Source organism: Saccoglossus kowalevskii, chromosome 17 (assembly GCF_978046115.1).
Source record: "Saccoglossus kowalevskii chromosome 17, keSacKowa6.1, whole genome shotgun sequence".
Taxonomy (NCBI): domain Eukaryota; kingdom Metazoa; phylum Hemichordata; class Enteropneusta; family Harrimaniidae; genus Saccoglossus; species Saccoglossus kowalevskii.
The window spans coordinates 676,730-703,075 of NC_140657.1; the positions used below are offsets into that span (position 1 = coordinate 676,730).

The 26,346-nt window shown below is 34.7% G+C and overlaps 2 protein-coding genes across 3 annotated transcripts in view; one reads left to right on the forward strand and one right to left on the reverse strand.

Moving 5' to 3' along the window:
• The window catches only part of LOC102806973 (uncharacterized), a 33,730-nt gene extending 19,548 nt beyond the window's left edge, over nucleotides 1–14,182 (forward strand). Inside the window, exons 1-3 of one of the 2 annotated variants that reach the window (XM_085492482.1) lie at nucleotides 1,490–1,742; nucleotides 13,182–13,316; nucleotides 13,493–14,182. In XM_085492482.1, coding sequence (XP_085348608.1) covers nucleotides 1,543–1,742; nucleotides 13,182–13,316; nucleotides 13,493–13,880 — 723 coding nt within the window. In that variant the 5' untranslated portion in view covers nucleotides 1,490–1,542 and the 3' untranslated portion in view covers nucleotides 13,881–14,182. Of the gene's footprint in view, nucleotides 1–1,489; nucleotides 1,743–13,181; nucleotides 13,317–13,492 lie in introns of those variants that run through there. The other variant, XM_085492481.1, reaches the window with a different exon arrangement.
• A 2,615-nt stretch (nucleotides 14,183–16,797) lies between these two features.
• The window catches only part of LOC100373187 (nucleoporin NUP188-like), a 109,679-nt gene continuing 100,130 nt past the window's right edge, over nucleotides 16,798–26,346 (reverse strand). Inside the window, exons 48-50 of the mRNA XM_085492356.1 lie at nucleotides 22,163–22,251; nucleotides 18,866–18,995; nucleotides 16,798–18,559 (exon numbers count right to left, since the gene is read on the reverse strand). Of these exons, the coding sequence (XP_085348482.1) occupies nucleotides 18,365–18,559; nucleotides 18,866–18,995; nucleotides 22,163–22,251 (414 nt within the window). The 3' untranslated portion in view covers nucleotides 16,798–18,364. The remainder of the gene's footprint in view (nucleotides 18,560–18,865; nucleotides 18,996–22,162; nucleotides 22,252–26,346) is intronic.

Genomic DNA, 26,346 nt, shown 5'->3' on the forward strand with positions numbered 1-26,346 from the left:
ATCTGATTAGTAATTGATTAACTACTATCAATGCTTGTTTTGTAATTGATTAACTACTATGAATACCTGTTTGGTAATTGATTAACTACTATGAATACCTGTTTGGTAATTGATTAACTACTATGAATACCTGTTTGGTAATTGATTAACTCTTATCAATACCTGTTTGGTAATTGATTAACTACTATCATTACCTGTTTGTTAATTGATTAACTACTATCATTACCTGATTAGTAATTGATTAACTACTATCAATGCTTGTTTTGTAATTGATAAACTACTATCAATACCTCTTTGGTAATTGATTAACTACTATCAATACCTGTTTGATGATTGATTAACTACTATCAATACCTGTTTGGTAATTGATTAACTACTATCAATGCTTGTTTGGGAATTGATTAACTAGTATCAATGCTTGTTTAGTAATTAATTAACTGTCGGTACTATCAATATCAGATTGGTACTAATAATTAATAAATTACTAATAATACCTGATTTGTAATGAATTAATTACTATTTGTATTGGTCCAATAACATTTGCATGTGACACTATAATTTTACTACTACTATTTATGAACAATTTGATAGAATGTACAATAATTTATTAGAATTAATTATAAAGATAAATTCTCAATAATTTTAAACATGATGTTTCTATTTGCCAAATACAGTACTTTCACTAGAAAAGCCATGGAAATATTAACTAAACAACAAAAAATTGTAATTTCTTCCTCAACTTTATGATTGTAATGACATTATTATTATTATTTTATGTTCAATAATAACAAAGATTTCATTAATCAGGCTTCAACTTGTTAAAAGCACCTTGGTGATGTTGACCTCTTAGCCCGTGCTAAGGAGCTGTGTGTGAACGCAACTAATATATGAAAGTTAGATCAATTAATGAGGGGGGGGCAAGGGTTATTTTCGTTCAACGTAATTGCAATATTTTTTTGTTCGTACAACGTAAATAGAAAAAACAAATTCCGTAATTCTGTAATCACAGGCTAGACGTACAACGTAATCAATCAAATATTTTTTTCGTACACTGTAAAAATGTGTCATTTTTCTCGTACGTACAAAAATTCACATCCAAATAAAAAAATCGTAAAGAATAATCCAGGGAAATTACATTTTAGAAACTGTAAAACGACTAGATGACACAATTCACTACAAAATTGAATATCAAGACGTAAAAGGCCCTCTAACCGAATGAAGAGCATTACGAGGGTAATATGCGCATGCGTCTCTTTCACACGGCGCAGCAATGGTGGAGAATTTGAGTTGGAGAGCTCTTCGGACCATTCAATGTTCCATTTGTTAACACTGTAAACTTTAAAAACGTCCTTTTTTCTTTGTAAATTGTGAAAAGCCCTTTTTATTTCCCGTAAAACCGTACCAGCTACCCCCCTTGCCTCCCCTCATTAATGTTAAAACAAACGTGCCATTGGCGGCTTCCTCTGCCCGAGCTTCCTACACGAATAATGGTTTGACTGCGCATGCGTCATTATCGACTGAGGGACGGCCATTTTTATCAAAATGAATCAGGGTGACCCTGAAGTTAACAGTAAGCGCCGAAAAGGTCGTCCACGAATCAGCGATTCGGCTAGAGAGTTGTCCCGAGCCAAAAAATCTATTGGTAAAATCAATATATTTGGGCAAATTCATCGATGGAACCGAGTAAAAGAACATCACTCATTAGGATTTCACGTGAATGTAGCGGAGTTTCTCCTCAATTGGTAAGCCACTGATGTTTCCCCCAACACTGCGTTGTAAGTCCGGGGTACCGAGTTTGTAGGTATACTCTATTTTGCAATTAGCAAAACCAGTTGGTCCACGGCAAAACGGAACTTCGTCTACACAGATTGTTTATTTGTCGTCGGTGTTCTGTTACTTGTGGTCTGACCGAGTCTGTGTGAAATGAAAACAAAAGGATGGCTTGTCGATCGACGCTCAACTGCGTTGTCATCGAGCTGTGTTGTTAACCCTGAGCGTTTCGTGTTATTGTCCGGGGGGGGGGGGGGGAGGTGCAGTTTTGTGGCACTAAGTTTCGCAGAAGTTCGTTTTTTATTGTCTTTATTAATCCAAAGACTTTGATTAATCCTATCTTGCAAACAGTGATAGCGGTGTCGAAAATCCAAAACAATTCAGATGAAGCTAAGAATGCTATAAATAACAACTGAATATTGAATTTATTTAGCAGATTTTATACAAGTGGTTTCTACACTTATAAAATAATAGTGAACAAGCAAAAAAATGTTAGAATATCACTATTTTGATAATAACAAATTACTGATCAATGAATCTAGTGTACAGTGTTGTTGTTTCTGTATTTTTGTAATATCAAGATGTAATGTTATGTGAACTTCATCTTGTATTTGCTATCTTTAATAGTTCTCATATCTGTTCATGGCAATCCAGGATCAGTTGTGACATTAATTTGATGTATTTTCTGTTATTTATTAATTTAATGTAAATATGTTACTACGCTGATGTAATATATTTTTAACAAACTGTTCGTTTTTACTTGGATCTATTGATGTCATCTATCCACAATTTCTAGAAATTTGAGATGTCTATGTTGTAAATGTCTTTGATCCAAGAGTCTTTGTAGTTGTGTTGTTTCAGTTCGCTGAATGCATGGGAAGTGTTGCTGATTGACTGATTCACTGAGTCAGTAATTAGTCATATTTGTCAACAATAGGAGCCTCATTGATTTGACAATGTTTGCCACATAAATTCCCTTGTTTCCAAATTCTAACTGCCTTTTCTACTTAATCAGCAAGATCTTCTAGATATGCCTGTTTATCAGCTCTGGCTTTTCTTTGAACTGCTTTGCTTGTTTCTTTTTTGGTAATGTCTTTTGTATCTTACTTTCAACCTCTCAAACCTAGTAGCCTCGATAACTTGCTTCTTACTGCTTAATACTAAATGTGTGTATGTCTGATATCTCACAAAATCTGATTTCATATAAACTTGGTAAGTAATTGATGTGAGATAATCCACAGACCATGTTAGTTACTTTACTCCTATGTGCAAAGCACAAAATGGGAGTCTTTGCAGTTAGTGTGTCTGTATGTGTTCCACTGATATCTCAAGAATTATAAATTGGATTATGATGAAACTTGATGCATAGATGTATAGATAGGACAATGTGCAAACCTGATTTGTTTATGGTTGAGATCAATATGATATGACTAATATTTTAGATGACTATATTATTATATGGTATGCAAGTAACCTGTAGAATGCTGTGTGGGTCATATTTTTATATTGATTTTTGTTGCATTTGCAGCAAATAGTTACCAAACAATGAGAAATCTATAGGATTGAATATTAGATCTCTCAGGTGGCTTCACATGCATAGTTCAAGATTGCCTAACCAGTGCTTACACCAGGTTTTAGTTACAGCACCTAGACGGTCTGTGGTTACAACTTCATGTTCCGAGTAATCGCAAGAAATTGACATGACAATAGAAATTCATGAAAGACTGGCACTCCCATGCAATTAACAGCAAGTGAAATTCCTGGGATTGAAACATATATTTTGAAGTCACTGATGTAGGCAAAGAAAAAACTTCAAGTTGACATAAAGACAAGGTAGTTTATTTAATCAGTGCTCAACTAGATTATAATTAATTTGTTTATTTCAATTTCTCCTGAAGTCAAATAGAATACACTGGTGAAACACGGTAGTAACCGTGGGTGAAAGGATGTTTTGGGGTGTAGTTTACATTGTGTATGGAGTGGTAGGGTCGGGTGTGGTTTGTTCATTTCAACTCTTATGAAGTCACGTAGAATTTCACTTAATTTATTTTTGCTGACATGTTTTCAAGCATTACATGTGAATCCAATTTTCACTGTGCTGTGTCTCAATAGAGTATGAGAGAAATGGAATTTTCACTGAAATTTAATTCAGGGGAAAATGTTTTTAGTGATAATGAAGTATTATGACAGAACCCCATACCCTCGCCGTGGCTTTCAATGCGTATGGAAGTTATTTTCACGAGTGATGCGGTGTATTCTGCTGCCGTACTTTCACGAGCGAAGCCACGGGGAGGGTGTGGGGTTCTGTTATTATTACATATGTCCCATATTTTATTATTTGATATTAAAGAAAGAACGTGCAACAAACCGGGATAGAAATTTAGGTCGGGGAACCCAATTGACCATTAATATGCTCCAAGACAGTACTGCGACCTAGCAACGCGTGTCAGTGTAGAACGCGTGCCACTGTACGTGTGAAAATAAAATAATCAGACGTCTGATTTGAGTCATTGTCCGAATAAATAACTCGTGGATTTTTAAGCGCGGTGGTAGTCGCGCAGCGCGTGTTCGAATTTCTTGTAAATAAACAATGTATTTTACACGCGTTGTATACGTCGCTATGAGCCCCATATCGAACAGGATGCGACACAACGACTGTCGCCCATTAGTTGGGACCACGATAGAACCAGAACTTAAACTGGGCTACTACGATACACGGTTTATGTTAAAATTAAAAGTTCCTCCACAGATGCCGTGCAACTGCGGTACTTCACTGACGGAATGACTTTCGTTGACATCGGTCGTCGCTGACTCGTGAGCTGCACATTACAACTTTGTTTGTGATGTTGCTTGCTGGTCGTGGATAGACTGAGTCTTGGTTTACCGGTAAATGTTGCTCATTTGGCATTGGTAATCTTTATTTGGAACTGAGTAACACCGCAACGTCGCCAGCAGAAACCTCCTGGTATCTCGAAGTTGATAGTTGCAGCTCCATAGTAGTAATCGCTGATTTTACTGCGGGTCCAGGCTGCGGGTGAATCTTCCGAGAGCCCTTTAAGATTTATAAAACTCAGTTTCCAGGTGGTCAACATACATTAAGTTCTCCCAACCCTAGTTTTCTATGTGATGTACATGTAACATGCCAAAAATGCTGGTGAATGATTTGAACCTGACAAAAATAACAGACGGAAATGTGTTTACAAAATAAAAATAGTTCGGTAGCCAATGGAAATACCATGTTCATTTGCATATCGACCGTGAAAGTACCGAAAACATTATTGCGTGGGTGACATGCAAATTAGTTTTAATCAAAATAAGTGACTGCCTAAAATTACCATTACTGTTGTTCAAATTTAATTTCACTCGGCAAGTATATTTATGTACCCCAAGGAAAAATATCGTACTTCTAAATATTGTTTATTTCGGCTATATTTCGAAAAACGGTACTCCTGAAAGGACTACTTTATTTGCGCTCAGACCTCATTTGCATTTGCATAATAATGCGAGATGTAGACACACCCTATTATAGTAAAATATCTCTATATCCACAGTCCCTCTAGAGGGACTGTGTTATATCCTATAATAGGGTGTGTCTACATCGCGCATTAAAATCTGCATATAACATTAGCGGGTAACAAAGATTGTGATGAAGGAAAGAGTGGTATAAACAAATATCAGTGATTACTTGAAATAGATACCAGGAAGGGAGGGGGGTAAAAGAAAAGTTATATAACATTTTATTATTCAATAATTTATTAAAATACATAAGTTTGCCCAACTCCCTGGGATACAACACCTCAGACATAGCTCATTGTACTCGGCTTGAGTGTGGGCACACAGTTACTATTTGAATTTTTGATATCTTTTTTCATTAATGAGAAAGTTTACCCCAAAGTTAGAGTAACTGTTCACCAGGAATGGCTTTTTAACTCTTCTGTGATTTTTTTTGGCTTGGCTGATTTTGTTCATACTTGACAAGCAGGTCGTACCATCACTAATTGGAAAAACAATCCTGACTCACCGCTACCATGCCAACAGCCAAAATCTGTTTTTTGAATACACTCGCCTCAAATTTATTACCTCCTACCAGTCTTGTAACAGCAGTGGCCAAATGATCATGCCTTTTATTCTGGCTACGTTGCGCACTGGTAAGAGATCACCGGCGCTGACATTGTTACACTGTATCAACGTAATCCCAACGCAACTTTGAATAAACTGTAAATGCTGCCTCCAATCTAGAAAATACTATCGCAAAATGGTTGGAAATAATACATTTAACGGCTGAATACGTCCTAGCAATAAAATAAAGTGACTTTTAAAGACTGAATGTTATTTTGCGAACCTCGTATAAGGTGCCCGGTTTTAGTTATAAACCGACGTTAGCTTCACGACGTTCATGTCCTACCATGGTAACAGCCGAAAACATATTGCTTGTTTTTACCGGCTTGTTTTCATTGGCAACCGAAGTATTTTTATTTTGTAAACAATTTTGCATCTGCTATTTTTATCCAGTTCAAATCGTTCAGCAAAATTTTTGGCATATTAGGTGTACATCACATGGAATACTACGATTGAGAGAACTTGATGTATGTTGACTGAGTTTTATCATAGTACGAAGTACCAGGAGGCTTCTGCTGGCAACGTTGCGGCGTTACCCAGTTCCAAATAAAGATTACCAACGCCAAATGAGCAACATTTTAACTGGTAATCAAGATTCATTTAATCCATGACTAACAAGCAACATCGCAAGCGAAGTTGTAGCATGCAGAACTAGTAAGTCATCCCGTCAGTGGAGTATCGCAGTAGCATGGCATGTTTGCTTTCAGCATTGTATGCAAACGAATCATGTGGTGTGCCGTTCTCGTTCAAACCCGGAATTCGATCAATAGGGAAGTTTCAGTAAAAAAAACACATTACAAATCATGCAAGTTCAACATTTTCAAACCAATATACTAAAACAGAAATGCTCAGCGATGCAAAATAGGATAGATATTAATTTTAAGTATACACATCTCTGATTATACAATCCCTCACATATTCTACTCCCAATTATTCCTGCGTAAAATGGAATAGCCTCTTTCCATGTTGACATTCTCAGTAAAATCATGTGATAGGCTGTTACAATTGGCTGTTACATACTATTTCGCCGGTCTGGAAAATGTGTTTAATTAGCTCTCATTCAAGCGACAATGCACATTTCCCAGTGGGAGTGAGCCTAGCTCGAATCTGCCATTAAAAAATAGGGGTGTTTTTAGCAAAAAACGAATAATCCTTGAGTGCACATAATACACTGAATTGTAGAACAAATCTTGCATTACTTACAGCAGCAGAATACCACAGAAATATCAGACGAAACATGAAAACACTATATATTGTATTTTGGCATGAACCCTCTCTATTGCAATTCCAGGGATTACCCCCATATGTGCAACCATTTTCTACCTTCGTATCACCCAACTCTGAAAACAAATTCTTAATACCACGCTGAAGCGTTTGGTAATAATATCTTAAGTACTGTTGCAGGTAGGGACATGCAACTGGTGCTTTTATATTTTATATGTCTGACAAGATATGACCAAATTATCAAATCACCATATATGGTCATTATTTTATTAAATATTTATAATGGTTAAACCATAGCTACTTGGAACCCCCCAGATAATTGCTTGTAGTTATATTTTTAAAAGCTGTATTTGCTCTAATAGAAGCACATGTGCTAACTATAAATATGGAGTAAATACAATATTCCAATACAGCACACACTTTCTTTCTAAGTTTTGTCTTTCAGTTATCAATCTCAAAAACTTCTCAACCTGATACATTATGGTGTGATGGGATTATTCATATAACTTTTGGGGTTGAAACTATACATATTACCTAATTTGCATAATAATTAGACAGTCTTGAAACCTATGTTGGAGACCAAAGGTGTAATTTTATTTGTATAGAAATACCACCACTGTTTGTAATGATAAAAGTATTTTGATTGACATTTTCAAATCAATATCAAAACAACCATATTTACATGTATTATTTTTCCTTCAAATATCTGTTAACAAATTGGCCCTTACACTAAAAAAATTATTGTCTTATTTGTATTAATAAATTATCTTCCAACCACTTTGGGTGGCGATTATACATTCAAATCGAAAGGGGCAGATATAATATAAGATATAATAACATTTTAGCAGAGGACTGAATTTGCTCAGTTTGTGACAAACAGGAAATTGAAAACGAAAAACATTTTCTTCTCCATTATAATCTATACAAGAAGGAACGAGAAATCATGATCAAGACGGATGACGAACAACTTACAGACATACTAAAAAGTAAAAATGACAAAACAATCATTGAGCTAGAAAATTCATCCACACTTGTTTCAAATTACGACAAGAAAAAAAATCCTAAAATACCAGATGCCTCAACCAACCACCAAATAATTTAATTTTTAGGGGCCCAAGCCCGAAAGGCGAGGCCCCTATTATTATCGTCCGTTTTTTTCTTCTTTCTTTAGGGGCCCAATCCCAAAGGGCAAGGCCCCTATTATTATCGTCCGGTTTTTTCTTCTTTAGGGGCCCAAGCCCAAAAGGCGAGGCCCCTATTATTATCGTTCGGTTTTTAGGGGCCCAAGCCCGAAGGGCGAGGCCCCTATTGTTATCGTCCGGTTTCTTCTTTAGGGGCCCAAGCCCAAAGGGCGAGGCCCCTATTCTTATTGTCCGGTTTTTAGGGGCCCAAGCCCGAAGGGCGAGGCCCCTATTCTTATTGTCCGGTTTTTAGGGGCCCAAGCCCGAAGGGCGAGGCCCCTATTCTTATTGTTCGGTTTTTAGGGGCCCAAGCCCAAAGGGCGAGGCCCCTATTATTATCGTTCAGTTTTTTTAGGGGCCCAAGCCCAAAGGGCGAGGCCCCTATTCTTATTGTTCGGTTTTTTCTTCTTCTTTCTTCTTCTTTCTTCCACAACTTCTTTCGTCAAGCCGTTTGAGAAAACTGCTGAACTGAATAGTCTGAAAATGCACTATACTCATAGTCCCTAATGTGAACTAGTGCAACATGCTTTCAGAATTTTGATTGGTCGATTAGTTTGGCAGCCATATTGGATTGAAATAAAACCGGAAGTGGCTATTTGACCACTTTCTGAGGGTCTAGGCGTCTAGATTTTTTTATGGTATATAGAACAACTCATGTGTAATAAATATCAGCAATAAAAACTTTAGCGGTCATGTGACTTTTCCCGCCATTTTGTTTTTTCTAAAAACGGCAAAAAACACTTAAAAATCTTCTTCTTCAGAACCACCAAGCAGAATGCTCTCATATGTAGTATTTAGCTTCTATATATGAATCCCATTTATGTTTGAAAAAATGTTTACGATTGGTCACGTGGTTTGGCCACCATTTTGGATTTCTTCTAAACAGGAAGTAGTTTTTTACTCTGGCAACACTTGAGGGAATATTTTCAATTTTGCTTCATGGCATCTGTGTATCAAGCCCTTTCAGAAACCTAAAAAAAATTTCAGATCAGTCACATGGTTTGGCCGCCATTTTGGATTTTAAGCAAAATTGACCAAAAGTTTGGGTATTTGTTTCTCAGAGACGATTCAACCAATCTACTAGATGTTTTTATATTTACCATGCCTGGCCTTAGCTGCATACGAGAAAAATAATATTATTTTGATCAGTTAGGTGGTTTGGCCGCCATCTTGGATTTTGTGATAATAGAAATTATGCAACTACATGTTTTGTATTAGTCTGATTTCTTTCAAATTTTGTATGTGCATTTGTGTCATCAGATGCATCATTTTGCCCCAATAGCACACTGTTAGGCCACGTGGCTGGGCACCCATGGGGTGGGGGGCTTCTAACCTCATTAATATGCATAACTGTTATAACTCAAGCACTGTTGTAGTTAGGATGATGAATCCTGTGTTATTATGACAACCTTGAACAAGAGATTCGATTAAAATAACAAATGACCATATATGGTCATGTGAGCTCATTAATATGCATAACTGTCATATCTCAAACACTGTTGCAGTTAGGAAGTGGAATCCTGTGTTATTATGACAACATTGAACAAAAGATTTGATTAAAATAACAGATGACCATATATAGTCACGTGAGCTCATTAATATGCGTAATCGTTATATCTCAAACACTGTTGCAGTTAGGAAGATGAATCCTGTGTCATTATGACAACAGTGAACAAGAGATTTGATTAAAATAACAGATAACCATATATGGTCATGTGAACTCATTAATATGCATAACCATTATATCTTAAACACTGTCGCAGTTAGGAAGATAAATCCTGTGTCATTATGACAACAGTGAACAAGAGATTTGATTAAAATAACAGATAACCATATATGGTCAAGTGAACTCATTAATATGCATAGCAGTCATATCTAAAACACTGTCGCAGTTAGGAAGATGAATCCTGTGTTATTATGACAACAGTGAACAAGAGATTTGATTAAAATAACAGATAACCATATATGGTCATGTGAACTCATTAATATGCATAGCAGTCATATCTAAAACACTGTTGCAGTTAGGAAGATGAATCCTGTGTTATTATGACAACAGTGAACAAGAAATTTGATTAAAATAACAGATGACCATATATGGTCATGTGAACTCATTAATATGCAAAGCAGTCATATCTAAAACACAGTCGCAGAGCAGGACATGTAACTAGTGTCATTATGAAGACATTGAATGAAAGATGTAATTGACATTAGAAATGGCTATATATGATTATGTAATCTCATTATTGTGCATAAGAACATGGCTCATTATATATCCTGAAAACCATATTTCAATAACCAAACCAGGTAAATACATGGTACCAACTTCATTTCGACCTCATGTTACTGATAATACAATCTACCTGCAGCTGATTGTCTAACATGTGACCTCATTAATCATGAAACAGAATCTTATCAGCTTGGGCCCCGGTGACGCCGCTTGCGGCTTTAATCTTTCTTTCTTTCTTTCTTTCTTCCGTAACTTTTTTCGTCAAGCCGTTTGAGAAAACCGCTGAACGGAATGATCTAATAATGCTCTATACTGATAGTCCCTAATGTGAACTGGTGCAACATGCTTTCAGAATTTCGATTGGTCAATTACTTTGGCAGCCATATTGGATTGAAATAAAACCGGAAGTGGTTGTTTGACAACTTTCTGAGGGTCTAGGCGTCTAGATTTTTTTATGGTATATAGTACAACTCATGTGTAATAAATATCAGCAATAAAAACTTTAGCGGTCATGTGACTATTCCCGCCATGTTGTTTTTCCTAAAAACGGCAAAAAACACTTTAAAATCTTCTTTTTCAGAACCACCAAGCAGAATGCTCTCATATGTAGTATTTTGCTTCTATATATGAATCCCATTTATGTTTGAAAAAATTATTACGATTGGTCATGTGGTTTGGCCACCATTTTGGATTTCTTCTATACAGGAAGTAGTTTTTTTACTCATGCCACACTTGAGGGATTATTTTCATTATTGCTGTATGGCATCTATATATCAATCTCTTTCAGAAACCTCAAAGATTTCAGATTAGTCACATGGTTTGGCCGCCATCTTGGATTTTAAGCAAAATTGACCAAAAGTTTGGGCATTTGTTTCTCAGAGGTGATTCAACCAATCTACTAGATGTTTTAATATTTACCATGCCTAGCCTTAGCTCCATATGAGAAAAATAATATTATTTTGATCAGTCACATGGTTTGGCCGCCATCTTGGATTTTATGAAAACAAATCTTGTGCAATTACATGTGTTGTATTGGTCGAATTTGGCTAAAATTGTATATGTGCATTCTACTCTTGAGATGCATTCTTTCAACCGAATGGCACGTGGCTGGGTTTTGTCGCTGGGCGCCTAAGGGGTGGGGGCTTCTAACCTCATTAATATGCATAACTGATATATCTCATTATGACAACAGTGAACAAGAGATTTGATTAAAATAACAGATGACCATATATGGTCATGTGAACTCATTAATATGCAAAGCAGTTATATCTAAAACACTGTCGCAGAGCAGGACATGTAACTAGTGTCATTATGAAGACATTGAATGAAAGATGTAACTGACATTAGAAATGGCTATATATGATTATGTGATCTCATTATTGTGCATAAGAACATGACTCATTATATACTGTAAAATGACTAATTTTCACTGGGTTTAAATTTCACTGATTTACCATTTCAGGCATAATCAGTGGGTTTTAAATTCACGGTTTCGTCATTTAGATAATGTGTTCTATGTTAAATTTTACATATTCACTGTGTTTTAATTTAGCGCATTTTTCCAGTCAGCGAAATAAGCTAAATTAAAACCCAGTGAATAATTACCCCCTTTACAGTATCCTGAAAACCATATTTCGATAACCAAACCAGGTAAATACATGGTACCAACTTCATTTTGACCTCATGTTACTGATAATTCAAGCTACCTGATTTTCTAACATGTGACCACATTAATTATGAAACAGAATCTTGTCAGCTTGGGCCCGGGTGACGCTTGCGGCTTTAATTTTTCTCTTCTTTTCTTTATTCAAATGTCTGTGAATGTCTTGTGTTTTTTGTTTGTTTTGTTTGTTTGATATCTTTTTGTATTACCTTATTGTATTTTCAACTAAGATCCCATTCTGGGATATGGTTTCAATAAATATTATTATTATTATTATTACATTTTGACAGTACATGTATAAATCCTATGCTGGATCAGAATATTTTGTGCATTTCAAAAATTGAAAGATATATCAGCTGACATGCTTCTTGTTTAATCATAAATTGTTAGCTCCGCTGTTGACTTTGTCGAGCGGAGCTTATCATATGAGTGATTGTCCGTCGGCGTCCGTGTCAATGTTTTACTTTTTCGACTTCTTCTTGAAAACTACAAGCCTGAATGCTTTGATACTTGGTGTGTATGTACTTGGGGTACACCTCTCTTAGATTTGTTCATTTCATGATGATATCTTAAATTCTCTAATTTTGGTGAATATTTTTGTCATTTTTGGTAAAAAGTGATATTTTTGACTTCTTGTTAAAAACAGCAAGTCCGATTGCTATACATACTATACATATTGTTCATTTTCTAATGATATCTATAGTTCTTCAATTGAAATGTGCTATCTCAGCCGAGAAGCTGCTTGTTGTTTATCTTATTCGTAAATGGATGGGTGTCATGGTTACGAGTTACAGTGATTGTATACACTAGCATCTTCAAAAGCCACTTTACTTATTCAGTTGAATAAATGCATCATATATTAGATGCATCAATGTAATTCTTTGTGCATTTTGGGGACAATAATATATTTTGTTGTTGTTATTCCAATAATTATTGCAGTCTCAGTGACAGTTTTCTTGTGTACATATGTTTATTTGTTTGTTTATTATCATTTTAGTTTCCACAACAAGCATCATGAATGTGAAGTGACTGAACCTGTACAGAGTACAGTACACCCACCTCAACCTCCACCTCCACCTCAGTCTACAGATATGTCAACTGTCATTGTTACCATACCAACACAGGAAGACATGTAAGTGTTGACCAAACAATGTCAGAGTGCTTTCGTTGCATAGATTATCGTTGAACAATATAGCCTTTATTAGAATAAGAAGACCTTTTATTGTTCTCTTGAAAGTTTGAACACGGTAAAATCACTGTTCTCAAAGATGCCTGGAGAAAACACTTGTTTGTTTTTTTCATTTATAGAATAACTGATAGTTCATTAAGAACCAGATTACAAGTGGCCAATGAGAATGTTCTTCATCAGCATTATCAGCTAAGAGGAATGATGCCAGATGCAGATACGTATCTGAATATGTCTAAAGTTTATGCTGTAGATGGTGCAATAAGTGAGGTCAATATTGATAATGAAAGATCTCGAATTGTCAAAGACATTGCTCTTCTGCAACAGCTAGACCAACTTCTTGTTTATGAAAAAAGCAGACGAAGTTACGACAAAATGTTAAACACAGGAAAAGAAAAAGATGCTGTCAAGGATGACAGCCAAGTGGAGTGTGAAGAAAAATGTTTGGAAGAGACTCCGACTCTAACTCTTGGAAAGGTCATCAAGACTGAAAACATTGATGATATGTAATATTATTGGTTGATGGATTGTTTGGTTCACCAATAGAGGGCACCATTTGAGGATCCCCAATAATTATTCAAATGAAAAGAAAATGAATATTTGAATAACTTCTCCCTCTTGTTTTTACATGCATGATCTTTGTGAGAGTAACTTGGCTCTCGTTTTAACGACCAAGATCTCTGTGACCTTGCTGACATGTGTAGAATATCTGTCAGTTAGGAAACGCTAGCTGTTGATGTGAAAGACATTATTAAGGTGTTAATATAAATAAAGCACTGATATTTGAATAAAAATGTAAATATTAAAGCCAACTCGTGTCTGATATGTGTGTCAAGTATACCATAAGCCTGGTAGCATAAAAGCACCCGAGTTACAGCTGTTCCACAGTTATATGTGATGGCTGTCTGTCATGTTGCCTAACTATAAATATGTGATGACTGTCTGTCATGTTGCCTAACTATAAATATGTGATGACTGTCTGTCATGTTGCCTAACTATAAATATGTGATGGCTGTCTGTCATGTTGCCTAACTATAAATATGTGATAACTGTCTGTCATGTTGCCTAACTATAAATATGTGATGGCTGTCTGTCATGTTGCCTAACTATAAATATGTGATGGCTGTCTGTCATGTTGCCTAACTATAAATATGTGATGGCTGTCTGTCATGTTGCCTAACTATAAATATGTGATGGCTGTCTGCGAAGTTGCCTAACTATAAATATGTGATGGCTGTCTGCGAAGTTGCCTAACTATAAATATGTGATGGCTGTCTGCGAAGTTGCCTAACTATAAATATGTGATGACTGTCTGCGAAGTAGACTGTCGACAGTCCCTCTGGCCTTACGTGTGTGTGTTTTTGTTTTTTTATTATTAATATTAATCAAACGCCGTAGGCGTTTGCGAAATGCCGAAGGCATTTCAAGTGAGGGCCGTAAGGCCCGAGAGACTGTTATAGCCTGCTGCGCCACCACTCGCCACTGTAGAGAAATTCTCCTGTAGCGTACCATCATGATTGACAGGCAGAGTGATGTCATAAAAATGCTAACCAACCACAAGTCACGCAGTCCCAGGTCAACAGGAAGTAAAAAAAATTGAGCCACCAGACGACGCAATAGTTTATAAACTTCGTTCAGTGCACTGCTTTGAAGATGGCTTGTGACGATGCAGTTTCGCTGGCGTTGAAGAAACTTGGGTATGAAAGTATTCGACCAATCCAGCGACAAGTCATTGGATCGGGGGGGGGGGGGAATGCACAATTTACTCACTACTTTCGTCGGAGTTTTACTGGGCAAAATGTTGTCGTACATCATGAGACACCAACGCACTCTTCCTTTGTTTAAAATTAGATAACTCGCGTTCGCAACTTGTAGTTCTGGATAATACTTGGCAGAAAACGATCTATACTCGGCGAGACGATCAAAGTCATGCGTGACATAAAAAAACCCCGCGATTTGACCTTTGCATAACAGTTTAACTCCGCCCATATGCAAATTATTACTACGTCATCGAGATGCATGCATAATTAATAGCAAGGCCAGTCCTGCAGGCTATAACAGTCTCTCGGGCCTTACGGCCCTCGCTTGAAATGCCTTCGGCATTTGATTAATATTAATAAAAATAACACACACACGTAAGGCCAGAGGGACTGTCGACAGTCTATCTGCGAAGTTGCCTAACTATAAATATGTGATGGCTGTCTGTCATGTTGCCTAACTATAAATATGTGATGGCTGTCTGTAATGTTGCTAAATTATAAATGTGATGGCTGTCTGCCAAGTTGCCTAACTATAAATATGTGATGGCTGTCTGTCATGTTGCTAAATTATAAATATGTGATGGTTGTCTGTCATGTTGCCTAACTATAAATATGTGATGGCTGTCTGTCATGTTGCCTAACTATAAATATGTGATGGCTGTCTGCCAAGTTGCCTAACTATAAATATGTGATGGCTGTCTGTCATGTTGCCTAACTTTAAATATGTGATGGCTGTCTGCCAAGTTGCCTAACTATAAATATGTGATGGCTGTCTGTCATGTTGCCTAACTTTAAATATGTGATGGCTGTCTGTCATGTTGCCTAACTATAAATATGTGATGGCTGTCTGCAAAGTTGCCTAACTATAAATATGTGATGGCTGTCTGCGAAGTTGCCTAACTATAAATATGTGATGACTGTCTGCGAAGTTGCCTAACTTTAAATATGTGATGGCTGTCTGTCATGTTGCCTAACTAATAAATATGTGATGGCTGTCTGTCATGTTGCCTAACTATAAATATGTGATGGCTGTCTGCGAAGTTGCCTAACTATAAATATGTGATGGCTGTCTGCGAAGTTGCCTAACTATAAATATGTGATGACTGTCTGCGAAGTTGCCTAACTTTAAATATGTGATGGCTGTCTGTCATGTTGCCTAACTAATAAATATGTGATGGCTGTCTGCGAAGTTGCCTAACTATAAATATGTGATGGCTGTCTGCGAAGTTGCCTAACTATAAATATGTGATGACTGTCTGCGAAGTTGCCTAACTTTAAATATGTGATGGCTGTCTGTCATGTTGCCTAACTAATAAATATGTGATGGCTGTCTGTCATGTTGCCTAACTATAAATATGTGATGGCTGTCTGTCATGTTGCCTAACTATAAATATGTGGTGGTTGTCTGTCATGTTGCCTGTATGTGGGAACACAATGTCTGTAACTCATACTGAGGGTGTCACAATTACACACTATAAGCTCTGCTTGTTCTGAATCACAGAAACGATATTTGAATTGCTTCAATCCAATTTGATTGAGATAAAGACAACGTCCAACATTATAATATTCACTTAGTACTTGGCCTCCAATCAGTGCATAACCCCTCTCCTCCTCTGTCTCTCCTTGGTCATGGCTATAAACTGAAAACAAGACTCTTATCAACAAACTATGATTTACCAGACAACTTTAATTGATTTGTTTTTACTTTCCAGGCATTTTTACCAGCTAACTTTCTGGGCATCTTCCTTTCACTCATATTTCAATCAAGTTTTTTTCACATTCACAACCTTTTGTTCTTTTGAATAAATGTTTTCTAATTACCAGCCAATCATTTTGAGGCAACTTTTTTGACTCCTTTCCATACAACTTTTTAACCTTTACAGCATTTTAAGGCAATTTCATCAAATTTCAAAGCAACATTTACCATTTCAGATTTCAAATGCTTCATCCAACTTTTTCCACCATCTTTTTTGACCTTCCAGCAAACTTTTCTGATTTTCTTGCCTTCCTTGTCTATTCAGGCAACTATCGCTATAATACTATATTGACAACCTTCATTCATGTTTATATATTTTTTTATTCACAAAAGGGCTAAAACTGAATTTCAGAATAAAATTACAAACAAGCAGCCTCTCGGCTGAGATAGCTCCGCTGTTAGCAATGCACATCTCAATTAAAGAACAGAAGATATCATTAGAAAATGAACAATATGCATAGTATCAATGCAATGGGACTTGCTGTTTTCAACAAGAATTCAAAAATATCATTTTTCACCATAAATGATTGTGGTTTTTAACAAGAAGAAAATATCACTTTTTACCAAAAATGACAAAAATATTCACCAAAATTAGAGAATTAAAGATATCATTACAAAATGAATAAATCTGAGAGAGGTCCACATGTAGTACCTATATATGTAATATCAAAGCAATTGGACTTGCGGTTTTTAACAAGAAGTCGAAAATATCACTTTTTACCAAAAATGACAAAAATATTCACCAAAATTAGAGAATTGACGATATCATTACAAAATGAACAAATTTGAGAGTGGTCCACATGTAGTACCTATATATGTAATATCAAAGCAATTGGACTTGCGGTTTTTAACAAGAAGTCGAAAATATCACTTTTTACCAAAAATTACAAAAATATTCACCAAAATTAGAGAATTGAAGATATGATCATGAAATGAACAAATCTGAGAGAGGTCTACCCAAGGTACATATACACCAAGTATCAAAGCATTCCGGCTTGTAGTTTTCAAGAAGTCGAAAAAGTAAAACATTGACACGGACGACGGACAATCACTCATATGATAAGCTCCGCTCGACAAAGTCGACAGCGGAGCTAAAAATACAGCAACAGAAATGACAAACTTCACATGTATTAGATTGTATTAGCCAGTGTGTGTCACTAATATTACTGACGTTGTAGAAGTCTTCAGTCACAATATTTAAAAAGAAATAGAGATTGTATGTGGCAGAAACTGGCACCTCATTTAATTTGTTTTGACACACGTTTTATTAAACTATAGTAAAATGTTGCTATATCAATGTATGCTTTTCTGTAGTGTCAGTGACATGCCAAGATAGTTGATCACAATAAATCTGTGCTATCAGCTTAGAGGACACACTGACACTAACCAACATTGCTTTTGTATACTTTTTTTTGTATACCAACTACGACATTTGTTCAACAATCTGTTAATGAGAAGTCACAAGACCCGGGAGAATATCAGCGAAGTACTTGTTGTACATACAGGTTTACAACTCTAAAGAATGCTTGTTCCTGTGCATCAATGAATGCTCCATGGAGTGATGTTTTACTGGCAGATGATGACAGTGATGACATAGTCCCTGATGGACTGGCACTTGGTGATCCTGGACCACCTCGACGGAAATAACGCTGAAGACTGATCAGAAACGTACTCTGTGAGAAAAAGAATAAGAACACATTTAATAATGACTTAAGACACGACATGTACAGTTGATATTTTGAGAAAAAGGAAAAAAAATGATCTGTGATTCAGACATTAAGCATGCTACTATCAAAACTTATACATCATCTGAAAGCTTAGATATATGTGCATATGTTTGTTTAAGGAATAACTGATGGTCAAATTCACTATTTTGCTTTTTTTTTCTATTTTAATTTAGAAAACAATGTTTTTTAACACTTTCATTCACACAAATGAACTGTGAATTGCATTGCTTATATTAATAAGGTTTGACTCACAAGTTCAGTTCCAAGCTCTCTCTTTAACAGCTGTTTATCTCTTGGTACTATACTTGGTTCTTTCAGATATCTCATTCCTTGTGACATGGTCACAAATAAACAGTTCTCCAGCACATACAATACTTTAGCCCTGAACACATACAATGAGATAACACAGTTAATTAAGTTGATTCATTATAAGGTTTATTTTATAATGTTGTATAATTGCATAGAGTATTTAGCCCTGAACACATACAATGAGATAACACAGTTAATTAAGTTGATTCATTATAAGGTTTATTTTATAATGTTGTATAATTGCATAGAGTATTTAGCCCTGAACACATACAATGAGATAACACAGTTAATTAAGTTGATTCATTATAAGGTTTATTTTATAATGTTGTATAATTGCATAGAGTATTTAGCCCTGAACACATACAATGAGATAACACAGTTAATTAAGTTGATTCATTATAAGGTTTATTTTATAATGTTGTATAATTGCATAGAGTATTTAGCCCTGAACACATACAATGAGATAACACAGTTAATTAAGTTGATTCATTATAAGGTTTATTTTATAATGTTGTATAATTGCATAGAGTATTTAGCCCTGAACACATACAATGAGATAACACAGTTAATTAAGTTGATTCATTATAAGGTTTATTTTATAATGTTGTATAATTGCATAGAGTATTTAGCCCTGAACACATACAATGAGATAACACAGTTAATTAAGTTGATTCATTATAAGGTTTATTTTATAATGTTGTATAATTGCATAGAGTATTTAGCCCTGAACACATACAATGAGATAACACAGTTAATTAAGTTGATTCATTATAAGGTTTATTTTATAATGTTGTATAATTGCATAGAGTATTTAGCCCTGAACACATACAATGAGATAACACAGTTAATTAAGTTGATTCATTATAAGGTTTATTTTATAATGTTGTATAATTGCATAGAGTATTTAGCCCTGAACACATACAATGAGATAACACAGTTAATTAAGTTGATTCATTATAAGGTTTATTTTATAATGTTGTATAATTGCATAGAGTATTTAGCCCTGAACACATACAATGAGATAACACAGTTAATTAAGTTGATTCATTATAAGGTTTATTTTATAATGTTGTATAATTGCATAGAGTATTTAGCCCTGAACACATACAATGAGATAACACAGTTAATTAAGTTGATTCATTATAAGGTTTATTTTATAATGTTGTATAATTGCATAGAGTATTTAGCCCTGAACACATACAATGAGATAACACAGTTAATTAAGTTGATTCATTATAAGGTTTATTTTATAATGTTGTATAATTGCATAGAGTATTTAGCCCTGAACACATACAATGAGATAACACAGTTAATTAAGTTGATTCATTATAAGGTTTATTTTATAATGTTGTATAATTGCATAGAGTATTTAGCCCTGAACACATACAATGAGATAACACAGTTAATTAAGTTGATTCATTATAAGGTTTATTTTATAATGTTGTATAATTGCATAGAGTATTTAGCCCTGAACACATACAATGAGATAACACAGTTAATTAAGTTGATTCATTATAAGGTTTATTTTATAATGTTGTATAATTGCATAGAGTATTTAGCCCTGAACACATACAATGAGATAACACAGTTAATTAAGTTGATTCATTATAAGGTTTATTTTATAATGTTGTATAATTGCATAGAGTATTTAGCCCTGAACACATACAATGAGATAACACAGTTAATTAAGTTGATTCATTATAAGGTTTATTTTATAATGTTGTATAATTGCATAGAGTATTTAGCCCTGAACACATACAATGAGATAACACAGTTAATTAAGTTGATTCATTATAAGGTTTATTTTATAATGTTGTATAATTGCATAGAGTATTTAGCCCTGAACACATACAATGAGATAACACAGTTAATTAAGTTGATTCATTATAAGGTTTATTTTATAATGTTGTATAATTGCATAGAGTATTTTTTTTAGCTCTAATGTCGACTTTGTCAAGCAGAGCTTATCATATGAGTGATTGTCCTGTGCTTACAACTTTTTACTTGACTTTTTTGAAAACAACAAGCCTGATTGGGTAGACCTCACTTAGACTTGTTCATTTAGGATGATACACATGTATCTTCAATTATATAATTTTGATGAATATTTTTGTAATTTTTGGTAAAAAGTGATATTTTTGACTTCTTGTTGAAAATCGCAAGTGTGATTGGTTTGCTATTATACTTATAGAATTACATGATGGGTGTACATCTGAACTACAAAAACTATTGGCAAAGTGTGCCAAGAAACCATGTCATTTCCTTTCAGTTATCTCCACTAACTCCCTCTCAAACATGTAATATGGCAACAAGGTATATTTTCAACCAGCAAAAATACCAATTCAAACAAACATTTAACATTTACAATTACAAAACATGTAATTATTGTCTAAGTATTTAGCAATGTATTAAAGTCACATACTGTAAACCGTAGTTTGCAAATGAATTAACACTACCCGGTAATATTGATTCTGTAATTTGTATTTATTACCATTCTGAACAATTGTAAATATTTCTCTAGAATGTTCAGATGCTGCATTTAACAAATTTTCATTCCTCATTTTATAATACCAAAAAAGTTCACTGAACAGATGCTTCTCACAAACCCACACCCTATAGAGCAGAGATGGAAATTTAAGAAATGGAACAACAACCAACAATTTTTACTGGAATTCAAACAGAAAACAAATTCAAACTGTTTAGAATTTGCAAATATTTGATATAAATTTTTACAAAAAATAATAATCATGTTTATAAACCACCATAAGTAAATGAAGTCTACAATGAATATGCCATCAAAATTTTAAAATAAATATCTAGGATTTATAAACAATGGCTAATTGTTATGCGAATATTACCACTTAGATGATCATGCCCATTATTTAAATTTAAACACATAGATGTCAGAGATATAATTTTGACCATCTTGAATTGGATCTGAAGCAATTGCATGTGCATATATTTAACAAGATACAAGTGTGAAGTTGACAATGGCCACCAGTTGGCAAATTAGAATCCAACAAAATGACATGCATCAAGGTCTCATAATGTATAATGTATTTACTAAAGCAAGTTTGAATAAAATTCATTCATACAAGACTGAGCTCCGATTGCATAATGAGAGAGGGAGTGAGTGAGTGAGTGAGGGAGGGAGGGAGGGAGGGATGGGGGAAGTAAACTAAAAGACAACAAATGTCCTGAATTATTTCTGAGAAAATCAGTGATAAAGTTGATACTTACCTATGAATTGGAGATTCTTCCAAAGAATTTCTAGCTGGTGATTTCTCAGGAGACTTGGACGGTGATAACCCAATTCTTGACCCATCCAACTGGAAATAATATCAAAAAGAAAGCTTAGAAAGAACTCCTGTGTGCTGAGAGTATTGAAGACACATTAAAATTAATTCAAAATTTAAGATTTGCTTTTCAAACAAGAAGCTTGGCAACTAATTTTTGTTTGCAATTTGAGATGTATAGCATGAAAAAAATGTGATTCACATTATCAAAATTTATAATACATACAGAAAATACATTTGATTTTTCATCCATGGTTTTTAGTCTAATTAGTTCCAGAGCACCTCTGTGATGAATTCAATTCAAATCTGATTTTTTTTAGATATCAGAAATGGGCTAATTAAGCAATAAGGGTATACCACTTTGTGGCTGTGAATTGGCTCGAAGTATAGCCACTGTACTCTATAGGTCGGAACAATTCACGAAGTCGGAAAGTCTCATGTCAGGATTGACATTTATTGAACTTTGAAAAGGAAACATCAACATCGGCTTGAAACAACAACAAACGTAAAAAAAATAATAATAACGATAACAATGGCACGAGGACCTCAAGTGTCACATGATACAAAACTCAAGTTGTGATAGATCGGTTTTAAACCAATCACTGATCGCGGCAATAACGTCATAGGTCAAATACAATGTATGATATAATAGGAATACGAATAATCTAAACTAAACATCAAAGCTATTGCTGAACAGAAATAATACAGCGAATTGAATATTAATTATAGAAAAACATTTTGAAGTCTAACTAGACAATTCAAACTTAATTAACAAACACACCTACATTGTATGATTTGCATCTCGCCCCGACACACTTGATATTGCGGCTCGTGCATATATATCGTTAATTGTGCAATATCTCGTGGTATACCCGCCTTCGGCGGGGGTTATTGCTATTATATTATACCAGTATATTGACAATTCGATAAAACTAGTAAAAAAAGAGTTTACTTTCATCTACTAAAAGATCATGATTATGGCCCTTGAACATGAATATTTATAAGAATAGTATGTAGTTGTACGCTGAATGCATACAAAAATTACATGCGCAACACAGTTCAAATTGAATACAAACTAATTTTTATTCCACATAAAAAAGAAACATATCCACGTTGAATAGAGCAGCATAAACACACAAATTAGCATAACAAAGGATGACCTTTCTGACATTTTACTGACGCACAACGCGATTTGAAATACAACACTGAGAACATAGCGTTCTGGCGTTCATGTAGGCACCTCACAGTGTTGAGGGACGGTGGTTTAGGTTTGTGTGGCGAACGACAAGCACCCAACGACCGACGCTCACAACTTGGATCCCACCATTAACAAAAAGCAATATTATAGTTATATAATTTTTCAGATGTTTTTAATTCAGTATTTTTTTCAATATTCTTCCAAAATTCAACCACTATATTTCCCTAAAAATCAAATAATACCGATTTTATGTATTTCCGTATTAAACCTGTAGTCAACTCATGTTCCAGGGCCACTTGGTTTAGCCGTGCATTATCAGCCAATATACCATGGATTGCACATGCAAATTTTGTGTTTGGACCAATCAAATCAATGGATTAACACCATCAATATACTGGTATAATATAATAATAGATAATGAATATTCATGTTTATCAACATTAAACTAATCATGTCTATGGATTCCCTCAATGAACCAAATGAATTATTATACAAATTAAGCAATTATTATGCATAGATTTAGGTCTGTATATTGTTTCTGAACACACATGTACAAAATGTTTAACTAAATTAGTGGAAAGCTGAAAAGTAAATTATTATGCAAATTAGGTAATTATTACAGATGCAATTAAACCTAAAACTAATTAGATCATCACATTGTGTTAGAGTACATATGTACCAAGATTCATTGATTTAAGATAAGTACTGTCACAGACCATCTATGTATCAAGTTTCATTTAAATGTGATTAGAAACCAAAAAATTATGAATTATTATGCAAATTAGCAAATTAATATGATCTGATTTTAACCCAAAACTGAGCAGGTCTGTGCATTGTTCCAGAGCATCAATGTACCAAGTTTCATTGAAATGGAATAATTAGTACATGTGATATCAACAGCCATACAAGATCAATAATAATTTATGACCTCAACTTCTTTATTGTATCAAAATTGGGGGGGTGGGCGTTTTTCCCGGGCATGGGCTTAACCGGATAAATACGGTAATGTTGGAACAAAAAGCAAAAATCAAAAATAGGCCTGCTGCTCAATGGCTATTGTACAAAAGATTAGTGTTGTATATGCCACAACTTTTCGTTTAAATTTGTACTTTTAAATGAAATATCGCCAAACAACCACACAAAGTTGTCACTGGAATAATAAACACATGTATGCCTAACACCAAAGCATTGGAAATAGTGGTTAGTTGAAATTCCATTTTTAACCAAAAATGATAAAAATATTTGCCAAAAATAAGAGAATTAAAGATATGGCCATGGGATGAACAAATCTAGTAGATGTCAACACAAGATACATACACACCAAGTATCAAAGCATTCAGGCTATCGGTTTTGAAAAAGAAGTCGAAAATAGAATTTTTGACCAAAAATGACCATTTTAAAATATTCGCCAAAATTAGGAAATTGAAAATTTCCTTACCAAATTAACAAAACTGATAGAGGACAACCCAAGGCACATGCACTATCAATATCAGCACTGTAGACCACTTACTGTCATAGTAGTGTAAGCTACACACACAGTAACGGTAGGCCAACACATGAGTACTGAAGAGAATGTATGGCATACACAGTAATCCTAACTTGCTCAATACAAATGGCTACCACATACACAATACAGTATTTACTAACTAGAAACACTAAGTGCGAATAGATACTACGTAATAGGTACTAAGGCTGTGAATGCCTGAGTATTCACTAGATACATAGAAGTATATGCTAAGGCTGTGAATGCCTGAGTATTCACTAGATACATAGAAGTATATGCTAAGGCTGTGAATGCCTGAGTATTCACTAGATACATAGAAGTATATGCTAGTAACAACAGAGATTAGCACTTGGATATTATATACAGGTACTTGGTAAAATAAAAAGAAAATACTTTAAAGTTACTATAATTGAAAAGATTACTTATCTAGTCTTATGGTAACAAAGGCGTACTAAATACAACAGTATACATTAGCTTAACTGTAAAATACTAAGACTATCGTAATGCAACGTGTGTGCTCAAATACACAACCAATGCAGTCATCTACAATGCCGTAACAGTAGGGAAGTACAAATAATTCCCACACGAATACTGAAATAGTATATTCACAAGTTTATATCAACAGAAAATGGTTAAGTATTCAATAATAAAATAACACTTGAGTTCAACTACTGAATACTAAAGACATCCAAAATACAAAATGTTTTAAACATGCAAAGCAGGACAAAATTCCAAATTATGCATGTAACACTACAAGTATCAACTATAACAACAATAGGAAACCTCAGAAATAGTTGGATTTAAGTGAATATCAAAATGACACAATTCAATGTAAGTATTCAGTAATATCACTCACCAGAATGGTAGTCACAATACACATGTATGTATGTATAGTAAAATACACAATCCAGGTAAAGTACTCTAGACTAAATAAATGTATACGACACAAAATAATTATCGGTATGGAAATATCATGCAAAATGCAAACTACACACTGGCTTGATAAGGTTACGCAATGCCAGTGCAGGCGAATTACACAAAATGCAGACTAACATTATAGAAAATATTAAGTTTGATCACAACGTAGATCTGGGAAATGCACAACAGTAAAATGTCACAGTCAATTTATGCACTTTCTACTTGATGCTGAATGTCACATGAATCAAAGTTTGGTAGATATTTGAGACGGTAAACAAAACAGTCCGACTGGATGACGACAACAGAAAGTCACGTGATACAAATGGTAGGACTTTTCCACAACATAATTGGTCGAGTCGATCTACTGGAAACAATACTGGCGTACAAAACTCAAAATGTCAACGATTGTACTCGCAGGAACCTGGATACTTGGTTCAATTAGGTTTCGTTCAACACAATGGCAATAGCAGACTGCAATCTCTGTGGTCGATCCACACAACCACAACTT